This window comes from Lontra canadensis, unplaced genomic scaffold, assembly GCF_010015895.1.
Source record: "Lontra canadensis isolate GAN:19392208 unplaced genomic scaffold, GSC_riverotter_1.0 scaffold107, whole genome shotgun sequence".
Taxonomy (NCBI): domain Eukaryota; kingdom Metazoa; phylum Chordata; class Mammalia; order Carnivora; family Mustelidae; genus Lontra; species Lontra canadensis.
Window position 1 is genome coordinate 3311005 of NW_022631101.1, and position 16954 is coordinate 3327958.

At 53.9% G+C, this 16954-nt stretch overlaps 1 protein-coding gene across 1 annotated transcript in view; it reads right to left on the bottom strand.

Moving 5' to 3' along the window:
• The window catches only part of LIG1 (DNA ligase 1), a 35715-nt gene that overhangs the window by 15317 nt on the left and 3444 nt on the right, over positions 1–16954 (bottom strand). The window contains exons 2-11 of the mRNA XM_032839116.1: positions 14445–14516; positions 12837–12926; positions 12194–12329; positions 10360–10486; positions 7552–7647; positions 6096–6197; positions 5086–5205; positions 4844–4919; positions 2133–2213; positions 1868–1924 (exon numbers count right to left, since the gene is read on the bottom strand). Coding sequence (XP_032695007.1) covers positions 1868–1924; positions 2133–2213; positions 4844–4919; positions 5086–5205; positions 6096–6197; positions 7552–7647; positions 10360–10486; positions 12194–12329; positions 12837–12926; positions 14445–14461 — 902 coding nt within the window. The 5' untranslated portion in view covers positions 14462–14516. The remainder of the gene's footprint in view (positions 1–1867; positions 1925–2132; positions 2214–4843; positions 4920–5085; positions 5206–6095; positions 6198–7551; positions 7648–10359; positions 10487–12193; positions 12330–12836; positions 12927–14444; positions 14517–16954) is intronic.

Sequence of the window (16954 nt, forward strand, 5' to 3'; positions counted from 1 at the left end):
CTGAGAAGGCCTCACTGGAAAGGGAAGCTAAATCTCCCTTACAGAAGCGGCCTAGTGAACACACGGGGGAGGCACAAGAGAGAGAAACATAAAGCAGCGCGGGGCAGACACCACGCACGTGACTTATGGGCAGACCAACGGCATGACCCAGACGAAGGGCCGCCAGAGCCTCAGGACAGGACCTTACTTGGAAAGAGGGGCTTAGCAGGTGTAACTGAGGTCAGGGTTAAGATGAGATCATCACAGATGGGTGGGCCCTCAATCCAGCAAAAGTGTCCGTATAAAACCCACAAGAAGACACACAGAGAAAAAGAGCCCGTGGAATCAGAGGCAGAAACTGGAGTGACGTTGGCCACAGGCACGGATGCCCGCGGCCACCATCAGCTGCGGGAGGCACGGGTCAGGTTTTCCCCGAGAGCCTCCAGGAAGAACCAGCCCTGCCCACCCCTTGATCTTGGCCTTCTGGCCTCCTGAACCTCGAGAGGACACGCGTCTGTTGTTTTCGGTCCCCAATCGATGGCGATCTGTTTTGCCGGCCCAAGGACACTCCTATGGATGCTAAAACCAGCGGTGCAAGTCTGAGGAGAAATGGGGTCGTTGCACAGGTGCAAAGGGAAGCCCCCAGGACGCCTGCTCACTGCAGAGGCGAAGGCAGCAAGTGTGGAGCCGAGGCGCCGGCAGATGGCCCCGGAGCCGCATAACCAGGAATCAGACTGGTGGCCGCAGGGGAGGACCCGCCGCGGGTAGGGGCCAGGGTCCGGGGCAGGTCCTGGCCCGGCAAGGACAATACAAAAGGGGAAACTGGCAAAACCCAAGTGAAGTCTGGATGTCACTTCACAGTGCGCTGACGCTAACGTCCTGGTCTCGGCCGCGGCCCCGTGCTGGCAGAAGGGGCTGGCGTCAGGGGCCGCTGGCGCAGGGTACAGGGGGCTGGTGACGCTGTGTCTGCAGTTTTTCTCTAAGTTTCAAACTATTTCAAGAAGATTAACAAAATAATAAAACCCTCCAACGGGGGCATCTGGAGTTGGACAGTCACCCGCGGTTCTGAACGCAGGGACACTGGACAGTGTCTCTGGCCGCCGAACAGCCAGCTGTGCTACTCTTTGCTCCATGGGTCTCGGTACACCCTCAAGACGGACGAGTTGCACGTGTCTCTTGAAGAGACCGAACTCAGAGAGGTCAGGCCACCGGCCCACGGTCACACAGCCAGGGGCAGCGGAACTGGGCCCACTCCCAGACCCACGTGCCCACCCCGGGCAGGGCTCGGACTAACCAGGCCCTCCCGCTGCCGCAGCCCACAGGTCTGGCGCTTAAGGCCCTTCCCGCACCCTCCGTGCCCTGCAATTCCACTGTGGGGCTTCCGTCCCGGAGGACACTCCTCCCGTGTTCGCAGAGACACACGAGCTCGAGAACAAAGTGCTGGGAACAGCCGAAAACGCTCCGCTCACGTCTGAGAAGTGAAAGAGGAAGGAATCCCACGGAGCCAGATTAAAAGGGCCGAGACCTACTTAGACCAACGTGGAAGGATCTTTTGGAAACAAGGCTGATGCGCAGGTAGGAACCAAAATGGCGGGGGAGGGACCTGAGGACACTGACTGGACACCTGGGACTGAGAGCCGGGGGGCTGGGCACTAGGGGCCTGGAGAAGGGGGAGGGCTGGGGCCGGCAGCCCGCTGTGCCAGCGGCCCGACTAGCACTCGCCGGGACTGGGGTTCCCAGCAGAACCCACTAGAGTCCAGACCCGGACTCCTCACACATGGCAAGACGGTCAGCGAGGCTGCGGTTCCTGCAGGGACAGAAGGGTCCAAGCAGCGCGAGCCACCGCCCCCACCTGCCCCTGCCCGCCCAGGTGAGCCTGATGAGTTACCGAGCAGAAACCTCCTCAATCTTCTCAAAGGTCCGGGCCACAGCCAGGTAAGGAACCCTGGGGAAGGAAAAGAGACACAGGGCGGCATGTACAACCCGTGCCATCCGTCTGTCCACCTGCCTCCCCCCACCACTGGGGTGGCTGCCTGTGTCCCCAGAATGGGAACTTGAGAGGTCTGACGGCTTCCTCCAATGGAGGCCTCTGGGGAGATGCGCCCGGTGACAGGGAGAGGCAGAGGGACTGCTGGGGGCGGGGGGAGCCTCACTTCTGGCCTGGCTTCCAGCACGCGTCGTCGATGGGATGGTAGTTGTTCTTGGCAGGATTGTAGCTGGGGGGGTCCGGGGGTCTGTGGAGGCAACAGGGAGATTAGACACCTGGGTCAAAGAGAAGCCATTCCTCCAGCGAGTGTTTTCTGAGCACCTACTATGTGCCAGACACTGCTCTAGGCATGAGGGCACAAAAGGGAATGAAAACAAAGTCCGCGAATCTAGAGCTCACATTCTAGCCAGGGAGTCGGGGGAAAAAACCCCAAAACATAGAAACAAATAATTTTAATATCAAAAAAATTTCTAAAACCACAATAAAACCACGCTGGGGGAAGGCAGGATGGCAGGTGCCGCTTCTGAGGAAAAGGCTTGAGAAGGAAACTTTTAGGCAGAATGACATGAGAAGTGAGCAGAGTGGGTATCAGTGCTGAGAGCACTCCCAGCAGGGGAAACAGCAAGTGCAAAGGCCCTGAGGCAGAGACGCACATGATGTGTTTGAGAAACGGGAAAGGGGTTGGTGTGGATGAAATGGAGCAACACGATCTGCCTAGTTTCTGGGGGCCATTCTAAGAGGCCAGAGACCTCTTTGGGCCTCCCACCCAAGCCCTCCCTCCCTCTCTCCTGATGGAACGTCAAGAACAGCAGAAGGGTACAGTCCTGAGATGTCTCGAAGTGCCAGGCACTGTGCTCAGGGCACCTGTCTGTTAGCTCCCAGCTACACCAGGGACTCTTCTAACCCTGTTTCCCAGGCAAGTGCTTGAGGAGCTCACACACGGCTAGCAAGCAGCACGGCCCTGGAGACGGCATGCTGAGCCTCTCATTACCACGATCGCCCCTGGAAATGCCTCATGCTGGTCCTTCCGGGGGCCCTGCGCTGCAGCCCCTGCAGTCTGACGCCTCTGGGCTCACATCCCCGTGCCATCACTGAGCAGCCATGTCACCCCAAGGGAGCAACCTCCTCTCTCCGAGCCACACTGTCGCCCTCTGTCCAACGCAGCTCCTGGGAGTCCCTACCACCGTGTGAGATCAGGAGGGTGACAGAAGACACGATGGCGGGCATTCCCCCTCCTTGGAGCACTCTGTGGGGAGCCTTTTCAAAACAACACGGACTCCCCAGCCTCAGGCCTGTAGCTATGCAGGGGAGGCCCAGGAGGATCGGAGAAGCCTTGGGAGGTTTTCAGGCTCTTGAGGCTGATCCCGACGCACAGACTGTGGGTGGCAAAGCTGGACCCAGTGTGCAGGGCTGTGCACGGGGAGCTGGACACATTCAGCCTTTCCTAAGTGGTAGCCGTCCTGGCGAGCCCGCTGTTATTACAAGACACCAGAGTACTGTGGTTAAGGAATTCTGCAGGGAGGGGGCACCCGGGTGGCTCAGGGGGTTGGGCGTCTGTCTTCGGCTCAGGTCATGATCTCAGCGTCCTAGGATCGAGTCCTGTGTCAGGCTCCCTGCTCAGTGGGGAGTCTGCTTCCTCCCCCTCTCTCCCCACTGCTTGTTCGTGCTCTCTCTTACCCAAATAAAATAATTAATTAATTAATTAATTCCACAGCCAGGAATCTCAACGGGGGTGCACTCCTCCTTCGGGACATAAGTGAGGCACTAATAGTAAATTCATAACAACACTAACAGCAGCAGTGGCTACAACTTGCTGAACTTGACCATGGCCAGACCCTAGTCAAATGTTTCGAACCCTCAGGAGGAAACTGGCCCAGAAAGGCTATGTCACTTCCCTGAGGTCACACAGCCGGCGTGGGCAGAGCTGGGCTTTCTAACCACCCAGAGTACCGTCCTGCTCCAATGCCTCACCCTTCCCGTCTGTGAAATGGGGAGACTAGCAGAATCTACACACAGTGGTGCTGGGGGGATTCAAAGCGTCAGGATAGAGAAGGCACGCCGCCCGGTGCCCGGCCCACAGTTAAGAGTGGATCAAAGGTGTGCTTTCTGTCACCAGAATGTCCCCATTTCTGAGGTGAGGAGGCTGGAGGTCCTGAAGGTTTGTCAGTCTCCTTTAGGCAGCCATCAGAGATGGACAAGTGATTGGGCTGGGAATGGGGTTAAGAGAAATGGCCACCAAATTCCACGAAATAAAAAGCAAGACAGAAAGCTTTGCATGTAGCAGGACGCTGGTTTTGTCAGAGAAGCTTAGTCGACACGTAAGCACAGGCACATCCCTGGAGGCAAGATGGGGCAGAAGCCAGGGAAAGCCCAGACCCGGGATTCAGGGGGACCCGAGTCCCAGGCCCAGCCCTGCCCCACCGCCTCCCTGTGTGACCCCGGGGAAGCCAACCTAACCCCTCAGGGTCAATTATTCCAATGTCCGTAAAATGGCTAAAATGCCCTCTCTTCTTCCTCCAACGAGTAGGGCAGAGGGGAAGTAACACAGCCTAAAAGAAACCATCCCATATGCAACGCACAGTCGGTGTTCGAGAAAAGGAGTTGACTGTTCGTAGAGTGACGTCACATGCTGACACAGCGCCTTTCAGTCTCCCCAGTAATGCCTCAACTGGGGCACAAAAATGACACTAAGAATGCCCAAAACACCAGCATTGTTATAATCAACCATAATCACCACAGTTCAAGCTGCAAGAATTTCGGGTGCTCATTGGTCTCCTTGGTAAGAGGAATCAAATCAGCAGAATCTGGACCCGCCGCGGGCCTCCCCTTAGCGCCCCCCCCCCCCCCCCCCCCCCCCCCCCCCCCCCCCGGCCCCCCCCCTTGGCCTCCTCCTGTCTTGGAGTGCCAGGTCCCTCTTCTTTCCCTTCTTTCTTGGTTGCCGGTTTCCGGGGTGCTGGGAATGAAGTCAGGCAACTGTGGGTCCCCGTCCTGAGAGCCCCCACCGGCCGTGAAACCAGGAGTCGGGGGTCGGACCTTCCACGGGGCAGGGTGCGCTCTGGGGAAAGGCCCGCCTGCCTCCTCCCCGCGCGGCCGGGAGCCGAGGGGCGGCAGACACTCACCGAAGAAGCTGCTGACCGTCTTGGGAGCTCTGGGGGGCGGCCTGGCCGGGTCCTCCTCCCGAGCCTCCTGCTTCCCGGCCACCTCAGGCTCCGAGGCGCTGTCCGGCGGGGACTCTACCGCTAAAGCGAGAGACGTCGGTTGGGGATGCCAACTTTCACCCCGGGACTTCGCTGGTCACCCACAGCATTCTGACTCCACGGACGGAAAACACCCTCGGTTCCGCCCTTTTCCTTTCTGTGCGTAAGTGCTGAGCCCCCTGGGTCTGATGCCTTTCCATCAGCAGTAACAGAGTTCTCCCTGGCGTCTGGCCTGAGACCGCAGACTTTATGGACAGCGGTTTAAAAAGAAATCCCAGCATGAGCTCAGTGGGAAGAAAATGTTCCCACTTCTGCTGCAGTTGGCAGGAAATCAGGTACGGTCCGCATCCTCAAAATGTCCCCACGGGGCTGTGTCGCACACAGGAGGCTCCCAGACACTCGGCTGGAGCTGGAACCTCAAAAACCCCATAGCTCCGCTGGGCTAACTTCATCAACTACCCCTCAGTTAGTGACGTTTAGTACCCGTGATTTCTTGAAGATACAAGTATTTTGTTGAGGGATGACTGGCTCTTCTTTCCCATGTGCATGGGGGGAGGGGTGGGGCACGGATTTTAGCCATAAAAACAACGATGGCAATAAAACCTCTGATTCCCTTAGAATTTGCATTTTAACAACATTTTTGAGTCTTACTTAAAATTAACTGGCCTCGGGGAGGCACCTGTGTGGCTTAGTCGGTTAAGCATCTGCCTTTGGCTCAGGTTATGATCCCGGGGTCCTGGTCCTGGGATCGAGTCCCACATAGGGCTCCCTGCTCAACGGAGAATCTGCTTCTTCCTCTGTCCCTCACCCAGATTGTGCTCTCTCTCTCTCTCAAATAAATAAAAATCTTTTAAAAAAGAAAATAAACTGGCCTTGTAAGATATCCGACCCAAAACCAGAGAGCCGGGGCCACCGGGGGACTGGAAACTCACAGGTCTCTGGGTGCTCGGGGGACGTCACGGGCTGGTCCTCTTCCTCTGCTTCTTTCTTTTGGGTCACTTCAGGCTCTGTGAGGCTTTCTGGTGGGGTCTCAGCTTTGGATAACAGAAAAGTCACATGGCAAAAAAAGAATTATTCTGACCCCCAAGGACACTTCAGCTCCCGAGACGTCCTGCCCCCATTTGCTCCTGTGCCCATCAAACATGTCTGTAAAGCGACAGGAGGCGTGAGCTCGCTCCTGCCCAGCCCCAGGCACGGCGGGGCGTCCACGGAATCCACACCCCGTGCATGAGCGCCAGGGCAGCCAGAGACAGACACAACCAGCCAGTGTCTTCTTACCAACGTCTAAAATTATTCACCGCAAGATACGACTGGGAAGAGTTCTAAATGTACACGATAACTTGATGTAGGTAAAAATGAAAAATGTTTTAAACTGGAAAAAAAAAAAACCCAGACTTCTAGGACAACGATACACACTGTGTAAGCGAACTTGTGAAAAACCAAGCAGCTACCCGCCCTCCCACGGCCCCAGACGCTGACACTGGCTAAAAATACACAATTTAAAGTAAGGGTGGATACGCACTAAAAGATGGGGAGCCTAACAAGGGGCTTTTAGTAAACAAACACTGGTATAAGTCAAGGCTGCACACGGCCCCCACAGGGACCAGTGGTTCAGTTTCCTGTTCCAGGGGACACTGGTGACACCTGCTGGTCACAGCGGGAACTACTAGCTCGAGGTCTTCCAGATTTCAGCGTCCTTAGCCCCCAACGGCCTTGCAGCTCCTGCCCTCACCCGTCCACAAGGCTGGGCTTCCTTCCCGTGGCTGCACAAAAACCACTGTGAATGGGGAACGGGGGATTCCAAAGTTTGGGCAATTGTGCGGAGAGCAGGACACATCCTCAGTTAGAAACTCACTGTGATTCTTTTAAGGATGAAACAAAGAACAGTACTTTTCCTTTCACTGGACAAGTGCCTTTTTCTCAAATGCCCAAGTTTCTAGAACATCAACAGTCGTCCGGACATATATACTTAATAAATGGAACCGCTGAAGTGCTGGCCCGGGGGGCCGTCAACAATTTACTTAGACACTAAGGGTGCTATTGCGAGGCTGGGGATCTCTGCCTCCTGTTTCTAAGAACAAAGAAGTCATGGAGAAGAAAACATTCTCCATCAACAGAAACAGAAAAACAGAGGGTAAAAATGGGAAACCACCTATGAATGAATTCTAAATTAAAGTGGCCCAAATGATTGCATTTCATAACGCTCTAGTAACCCAAATGCCTGTGTTAGTGTGTGGGCTTCTGACGGACACATCCGGATTCAGGGACACAGACTTCAGACTGGGGATCCCCACAGCCTGGCCTCTGGGAGAGGCCCCCACACTTCCAGATTCCCCACCGCGCACCCTCCAACGCTCTCTCTTGCCCTCCCTCCTCCTGGTGCCTCACCTTCTTTCTCCTTCTTCCTCTTGGCCTCTCTGTCCTCGTCCTTGGCCTGCTCCTCCAGGACATCCTGTATTGTCCGCTTAGGAAGCTGCTTCCGAGCTGGGAAAACAAAGGGCTCAGCGTGATTGACCTTGTGGGCCCATCTACTCCCCAACCCCGTCCCAATGAGCTCAGGCCTCTATGATGGGGCCCCTGAGAAGGCTGCAGGACCCTCTCCCCTTCTGCCCCAGGCACGCTTCATCCTTCAAGCTCTGCTGCTTCCTGGCTGTGTGACCCTGAGCAAGTTACTTAATCTCTCTGTGCCTCCATCTCCCGAGTGCACAGAATGGAAACAATCCCCAAGTGTAAGTGATGCTAGGACATGTTCGGCCCAGCACGGAGCCGACTCTAGCAGCTGCTCTTGGGGTCCCATCAGCACCCCTGGGATCTGCCATCAGCGTGTGTCTCCAATGGCTCTTCCAGGGCCTCAGAAGTCCACATGCAGTAGGGAAGCAACAGGCCCTGACAGGGGTCCTTGTTCGTGACGGATGGGACCTGGCACATAAACGCAGTAGCCGCCCTGAACATCCGTCTTCTGCTGGCCGTGTCCCCTTCCCCGAATCACTCACCGTCGTGCTCTCTGCACCCCCCAAAGACATGCCGTGTGTCTCAAGGCTTGTTTCGGAGCTCCAGAGGGTGCTTCTAGAGGCCTCTAAGCAAGGTGCTCACGCATGGTGAGGAACTCACTGAGGCTACGGCTTTTTATTGTCACCAGTCCCCTTGCCCCTGGCCTCCTGGTAGCTCCCTTGCACGGTCACAGAGGGGTCTACTATCAGCTGCCGCTGGCACTGTCCCCCCTTACTCAGAAAGCCGGCCATGTTTCCCCACCTCCCCCATTCCAGAAGCAAGTCTTCGGCTGCTGTGCGACCTCACCTCTCTCCAGCTGACCTTCTAACTCTTCCCACACCTGGCAATCCTGCATTCCCAGCACGGCTGAAGTCCTGCTGTTCCCAAATGCAACTCTGGGCCCTGGCACTTGCTGTTTGGGGGTCCTCCACGCCAGAGTCCAGAAGTCCTTTCCTCTAAAAAGAATTCCCTGACACCCCCTGCCCCCAGGACCAACCTCAGGGTCAGCCCTGAGCTTCTGGCATGCCCTGAGCCACTTAGCTATTTCACGATGAGGCCCTCCCCCCATTCTGCAGCCCTCCTGTGGCACCCCAGTACCCGCAGGGCGAAATCTGGGCTCCTGGCCTAGCACACTAGGCCCTGTGGGGGCCAGCCCCACCCTCTGTCCCGCCACACACTGTCCTCAAACTCACCCTGCTACCCAAACTGCACTCGATCCCCCAGAAAGAGGCCAGCATGTGCCACCCCGAGTGCCACGTGGCTCAGCTCTGCGGGCTGCCCATGGCTGCCCGGCTTCCCCCCCAGCCCTGCCTCGGCCCAGTCAGCGCAACCCCACCTTCCATGGCTCGGCTCAGGTGTTACCCGCTCTGTGCTCCTACAGTGCTAAGCCCCGTGACCCCTTGAGACTCCTTTTTTATGCAAGTGTAATTCACGTACCATCTCTTAGTTTCAGCTGTGTTACATATATATATTTTTTAAGATTTTAAGTAATCTCTCTGCCCAACGTGGGGCTCGAACTCACAACCCCAAGATCAAGAGCTGTGTGCTCTTCTGACAGAGCCTGCCAGGCGCCCCCAACTGTGCTGTTTCTCATACTAGCACCACCCCATGGAAACAGACGGTGAGCCACAGACCTGATCTTAAACTTGCCAGGAGCGATACTGAGAAAAGCAAAAAATCCAGATACGCTTTGTTTTAATAACACAGTTTATATAACCCAATGTATCCAAAAACACTGTAACTCTAACGTATTGTGTTTTCAATGTTAAAATAACGAACGCTCTCTTCTCCGTGCTGTCTTCGAAGCCCAAGGTACCATCAGCACATCTCAACTGGCCGCTGAGTTTTTCTCAAAGACAGCGGATCTGTGCTTGGATTTCACAGAATTTAAAGCCGAAGAAGATTTACACACCCAAGTCATTCTAAACGTGCCTGAGAGTCCTCGCTGACTCAATCCGGCATCGCTTGCACACTTAAACTTAACGAAAATGCTGCAGCACTGAACATTAGGTCCCTCGGCCACACCTGCCACATCTGTCACCGAGCATCACGTGAGGGTCTCTCACCGGTGCCTCCCCACCCCGTACGAAACACTCCCGATCCCTCGGGGGGATCCCTTGGGGGACAGAGGTGCCATTCCTCAGGCTGGCTTTCCATGGATCTTCTCCAGTGTCCCCGCTGGGGGTCCCCAACCTACTGCGCTAAGCACCAACACACCAAGCCATCAGTGCCCTGAAGGGCCTTCTCGATGTCTACTTCCTTCTGCCGTTAACCCTCTTCCTTGTCCTTCAGGGCTCGGCTGGGTGAATCTCTCTTCTGCAAGTCTCCCTCTTCACTGTGCTCCCAGAGTGAGCCGCGCTGCTTCCCTCATGGCCCGTACTCGTGGTTACAATAACCGACACTTCCTGAGCACTCGCTATGGGCTGGGCCCAGGTCCAAGTAATTTCCGCATATTTCCTCTTAATCTCTGCATGATAAATGCTGTCATTATTATCATCCCTGTTTTACAGATAAAGTAATGAAGCTTTGCTTTGACTTCTGAGAAAGTAAGTCATTTACCCAAGGTCACAGTCAGTGGATGGAGAAGCCACGCTCTCAACCACAGTGCTAAGATCGGAGCTGTCACGAGGCTGGCCGCCTGGTGCAGAAATCCTTGCAGGGACAAAGACAGGCAAGGGAAGGGGCCAAGGGCCTGTGTGTCCTCACCCGTCCGCCGCTTTGGGATCCCTGCTGGGGAGATGTCCACAGGAGAGGTGCTGGAGAGGGAAGGGCTGCTCTCGGGAAATGTGACAGGGCTGGGAGGGGAGACTTGTGGAGAGCCCGGGGCAGGCTTCTGGAAAGCAAGAAAAAGCAATTCTAGAGTGAGGGGAGGAAGGAGTAGCTACCTCCTTGTCCTTTTCCAGTTGGGGTAGAGAGTTCCCTGTCCTAGTTCAGGGGTCCTCTTCTCTTAACCCGGGCCTTAGCCTCCTTCCCCTCCTGTGGAATTTCGTGGCACCAGACTGTCCCCATCATGGACAATAACAACTCTCTTTTTTTCTAAAGTAACAGAACTTTTGATTTTTAGCTAAACATATAACGGCCCAACTAAAAACCACATTTCACCGCCTCCCCTGTAGCTAGGTACGGCCCAGAGCCTAAGAACCACACTTCCCAGCCTCCCTTGCAGCTAGGCATGGCCAGGAGCCTTCTACACAGTGCAATACAAGGGATAAGGGTATACACTTCCCGTGGAATGCCTCGCTCTTCTCACTGGCCGAAAATGGACATTCGCTTGGACAAGGGCATCTAGGATAAAAGTAATGGTACAGAAGTAGCCTGCGTCTCTGACACTGAGAGACTGCCATGCTAATCCTAGACTTTTTGTGCTCATTAGAAGGAGAAATAAATTCCTACCTTGTTTAGGCCCATTATTTGTATGTTAGTTTCAATGCCTAACTCATCTTACAGGGCCCTCTGCCCGTTATTAAGTGACAGTCCCTCAGCTCCACGCCTACCCCGTCCACTCCCCCTTATGAGGCTGGGACTCCGCAAACCCCTTTCCCGTTCTGGCAGAAAGCTCCAGGGCAGGCAGCACCACCACAGGGCATGAGAGGGGCCTGCTTCAGGAGGATCTGATTTACAGCATTTCCAACACTCACGGGGCCCTCGACGTGATGCCCCATGGATGCCGTCGCTCGCCGCCCAGCGCCTGTCACGAAGATCTAACCAGGCCCTCAGGCACCACTTGGAAGCTCAGAGAGCCCAGCAGGCACCAGCTGGCATCTGAAGGTCTCACTGGCAGGTCCACAGCTCCTGGGGTGGCAGCTGCCCCCCACAGCTGCCACCTCCATGACGCCTTCCAGTTTTCTTTTGCTCCTGCAGTGACCCGCTTGAGAACTGCATGCCTAGTTGGTAATTCTCTGTCTTAAACTCTCTCTGCTCAAATCACTCATGTGGTTTCTCTCTATTTGGACCCTGATGGGTGGAGGCCCCAAAGGGATGTTGGGAAGGCTGCTCAGGACCCAAAGCCACCTCTGTCCCTCTCCTGCTCAAAACTATTCCACACATCCCTAGTGGCTACAGAGAAAAGTCCAACCTCCTAAAGATGGCCCCTTCTTGTCCCTGGAACCGTGAATATATTCGGTTACACGGCAAAGGGCAATTAAGGCTGCAGAGAGAATTAAGGTCACCAATCGGCTGCCCACTGGGCGACTTTGGAGCAAGGGAAGGAAGCGAGCCAATGTCTCTAGAAAAGGTGAAAAGCCCTCTGACGACAGGAGAGATGGGATGGGTCTCTGAGCCCTAATTCTGGCTCATGCATTGTTCTCAGATCCACAGGTGGACTCTTCCTGCTCACAGTCACCCCAAACGGTAGATGCTCCCTGGGGGGCATATGGTACAGGTGAGGCGGCTAAAGCCCGAGGGTAGGAACCTGCCTCAGGCCACGGGGGTCCACCTCCTGGGGCATGAGCGCCTGAGCAGCTGGGCTACACTGCACGTGAAAGGCTGCTGGGAACGATGGCTTCTTCTGGTCACGGTGGGCAGGCTTGTGGGGACCTACCTGGCCTTTGGAGGGTGTGAGGGCCTCGTCCTCCTCCTCCCCTTCACTGCCCAGGACCCGGGCCACCTTCCGCCCCGGCCTCTTCACCGGAGAATCGCTCTCAGGCACCTCTCCATTCCGCTCCTTCAGTGCCACCCTGGAAGGTGGGAAAATGGGGGTGCTCTGGCAGTTATCGTTCCTTCCCAAATGTTCCAGCCCTTCCACTAGGTCCCATTCCTTTCCTTTTCTTTCAAGCATCCCATGAGCTTTTTCTAGGCGCTCCTTGGCATACACTCTTAATCGTCCATCCACAGCTCGAGACTATCCTTCCCAGCCTCCCCTGGAGCTGAGAACAGCCTTGTGATGGGTCCTGACCGAGACAATGGAAGGGATAGGACTAATGCATGCACCTTGCTCCTGAATGCCTGCCCACAGTTGTCTTAATCCCAGAACTTGGACTTGCCAACTCGCTTTGACAAGGCCGAGGCCCTGGATGCAGCTGTGCCTGAAGCCGGATCTATGCCTTTCGATGTCCCAATTACTGAAGTAAAAAAATTCCCTTGAGGACTCCCAGACATTCTGAGCTGGGTTGGACACGCTTAGAGCCAAGGGAGTCCTGACTTATTAAGGAACAAGTTCACCATGTCCTTGTCCCATTACGTACTTTGGAGGCGGCTCCGTCTCTCTGACGCTGTTGGAGGTCTCCTTCTCTGGCTTTTTCACTTTGCCCTCCTTCTTGGGGTAGAAAAATGACCTGGAGGAGCACAGAAGGAGACGAAAATGGGAACGATAACTGCACAAAGAATCAGGTAAGCGCTTCCGACGTGCCAAAGCCTCTCTGCACTGGGGAGTCGGTGGAGACAAAGACAGCAAGTCCCCACCCTCAAGGGGTTGACTCCATAGAAGAGGCAGCTGTTAAATAACTAAACAGAAAAGGTCAGGAGGTGCAAAGTACGCTAGAAAAAATCATTAAAGCAAGGTATTGTCCCTCTGCTTAAGACTGGCCGGCCCAAGCGCTGGCTTCCAGAGAACTGAGCACTGACGAGGGACCACAGAAGGGTAAGGTGGAGAGGCCTCACCCACACTCTCCTGACCCGGGGATGTTCTGCACCCCTACTAGGAGGGGATGAGAGACTACCTTGCTTCGCTGCCTGTGACCCCCCTCTAGTTATGAGAACAACATCAGACACATTGGGGGACCGTCTGCAGGTATCCTGACAAATGGAGTCTGAGAAACTGTCACCCGGAACCACCAAAGGGAACCGAGGGGGCACGATAACTAAATGCAACACAGTACTCCGAGCCGGGTCCTGGGAATAGAGAACAGCATTAGAAGGTACACTGAGATCGGTATGAAGTGTGGAGTGTGGTTAACAGGAACGCAACAATGCTGGTCCCTCACTGTGACCAATAGGACACGAGACGTCAACGGTGGAAGCCGGGTGCCAGGTTTCAGGAATGGGCCCTATTATTGCTACAACTTTTCTGTACGTCTAAAACCGGTCCAAAATTAACACATAACGAGTGGTCAGTCAGTCAATCAACCGATCAAGCCCAGCCCAGCCCAGCCAGGGGCAAAAAAGCCATGGAAGGCACCATCAGCCCAGGACAGACTATGCCCAGACTCGTCATCACGTGAGAAAAACGCAGCCTGTGATCTGTGACCTCCCAGATCTCGGTTGGGGCAAAGAGGGGGTGTCGGTGTCCGGTCAGAATCCATCCCCTCCATCTAGGAGCAGCCCCTCCACCATCCTATCTGGACACCCTCTCGAATTCCGAAGCCCGAGGTCATTAATTCTGGAAGGTTTCAACTACACAAGCCATGTAACTCCCTGTCTGGTTCTCCTGAAGCCAGCTTGCAGGACAGGCTTTCCCACTCTGGACACCACTGATGTTTCAGGCCAGATCATTCTTCGTTGTGGGGGGCTGTCAGCAGCAACCATGCCCAGCCCCTATGCTCATCACAAGGCCCCTTCTCCCCCTAGTTGTGACAACTAAGAACGTCTCCAGACACAGCTGGCTGTCCCCTGGGCAGGGGGATCAAACCACCAACTGCGAACCACTGGGTCAGTGTTTCTGAACCTCCAGCTAAAACCCTCTGGTTGCACCACACGTCCTCCCGATTCCATGCCCCACGTTCTGCACTGCTCGGCTTCCGGAAATTCTGATTTGCAGACTAACTTGTGTTCTTCCAAGAAAAGGCACAGAAACAGAGAAATAGAGATCTCAGCGCTTGTGAGACGGTGGGGCGGGGGCGCGGGTGGGTTCTCACATGATACTTCGCTGCATGATGGGCCAGAATTCTCCCTTCCCCTCTCCTCCTCCTCTTCTCCAGCCGCTGCTCCTGAAACAGAAATCCAGATCCTTGGTGAGACTACTGGTTGAGCACAGATCAAACCACGTAACCCTCCTTCTTTCAGAGAGAAAAATAAAGAAAAAAATATCCACAAAAATCAGAAACATGAGTTTCCTCACGGACAAGAAACTCCCATTTTCGGGGCGCCTGGGTGGCTCAGTGGTTAAGCCTCTGCCTTCGGCTCAGGTCATGATCCCTGGGTCCTGGGATCGAGCCCCGCATCGGGCTCTCTGCTCGGCGGGGAGCCTGCTTCCCCTCTCTCTCTGCCTGCCTCTCTGCCTACCTGTGATCTCTGTCAAATAAATAAATAAAATCTTAAAAAAAAAAAAAAACAAACCTCCCATTTTCATGGACCAAACTGATTTGCTGCCGAGATTTACGAGTGAAGAGAAAGTCCCAAGTCAGAGCAAGATAAGAAGCCTCCTTGATCATACGAAGCCTGCTTCTCATCTAATAGGAAGGCACCATGAAGGCCTACAGGTATATTTTTTTTTCCAGTTTTGTTTGGGGTTTTTTGGGGAGGAGTTAAGTTTTAAGATTAGCAAAAAACTGGGGCACCTGGGTGGCTCAGTCGGTTAAGCGTCTGCCTTTGGCTCAGGTCAAGATCCCAGGGTCCTGGGATGGAGCCCCGCGGTGGGCTCCCTGCTCAGTGGGGAACCTGCTTCTCCTTCTCTCTCTGTCACTGCTCCTCCGCTTGTGTGCGCACACGTGCGCGAGCTCTCTCTCTCTCTCTCTGTAAAAATAAATAAATAATTCTTGTCAAAAAAAAAAGATCAATAAAAAACTGTTTTTAGGTGATTACATAATATCCTCAAATAACTCTGAAACACGGCAGTCCATTAAATTATACCCACTGGTGTATACAGACCAGCTGCTGAGCAGTTTCTAAGGGATGTTCTTACCAGAAACGAGGAGCAAAAACATCATGCAGATCTCAGAGAGTTACGTACTGTACGATTCCATTTATGGAATGTTCTCTAAATGACAAAACTTAGGATGGAGAAGAGATCGGGGGTGGTCAGAGCTTAGGGACAAAAGATGGGGGAGTGGTCAGCTATAATGGGGCAGCACAGCGAGAGCCTTTGTGGGGACAGAACTGTTCCGTATCCTGACTGCGGTGATGGTTACACAGATCTATACATGGGTTCAAACCGTGCACGCGTGTGTGCACACACACACACAGCTTAACCAGCTCTGTGGTCTAGCTCAGGGCCCAGCTTCCTGGTTTTGATACTGGACTACGGTTATATAAAATGTCACCACTGGGGGAAGATAGGTGTGTACTATTTTTATAACTCCCAGTAAGTCTATGTAATCCTTCCAAAATAAAAAGTGAAAAAAAAAAAAAAGTAGAATGAAGACAGTCTCTATGTATGTCCTGCTACAGAAAGATGTTCTAGGTATTTTAAGTCACATTTTAAACAGTAATAATAAATAAAAAAAGGAGGCAGAACAGTGGACATAATATGCTACTGATTTTGTAAGACAGGATAAAATGGAAACCGATCTATTCTTTGGTCCTGCTTTTGTTTGCCAAACAGAAACTCTGGAAGGATAATCAGGAAGCCAACAGAAGTGGTCGGGGGGCACATCAGGTGACTGGGAGTAGGGGTGTGAACGAGACCAGTCACCACATAGCTCTATCCCGATTTTATTGTAAACCCTGCATATTTCCTATCCATTCAATTAAAACAAACAGTAAATCCAGACCCCAAATAACTGTTCAAATTTTATGATCCAGCCTCTTACCCCCTTCCTCCAGGCTCCCTCTGGGGAGTGCCCTCCCTGACCCCCAGCAGCCAGTCCCCTCCTGTCCAGATCTGAGCACTGGATGGATGTCTAGAAGCCTCCCCTGGGCACCTGCTAGAAGAAGCTCCATTTCCTGACCTCCTGGGGCAGTTAACTAGTACTTCTCACACACAGTGTGCTGACCCTGTGCTCTCCTGATGACGTCACAGTTCATCTTTCCAATCAGACTGGGAGCTCCAGAGCTAGGGGGCCAGGCCTATTCCCTCCCATCTCCTCCAAAAGTTATTTCCCAGACTTCAGACATCCTCCATAACTGCCTTTGAAATTTCAACAGTATCTATGTAAAACCTGGATTTCTTTTTCACTTAATATGTTTTTCTGTAAAAAAAAAATCAACTTTATTAACTGGGGTGTTTCCTAGGAACCAGGCTTTACATGAATTAATTCCCACAAAATCTACAATTCGTTATTATCCTGATTTTACGAAGGAGGCAAAGGAAGCAGAGAGGTCAAATGATTTGCTCAAGGCCACACAGCCTAATGGGTTGTGAAGCCAGGATGTGAAGATAGCTGGTGAGGATGGGAACAATGGGAAGTCTCACACTTTTCTGGTGGGAAGTCAACATGGTATGGGCACTTCTGGAGAAGCCTGGCAGTTTCTCAGACGGTGAAGTGTA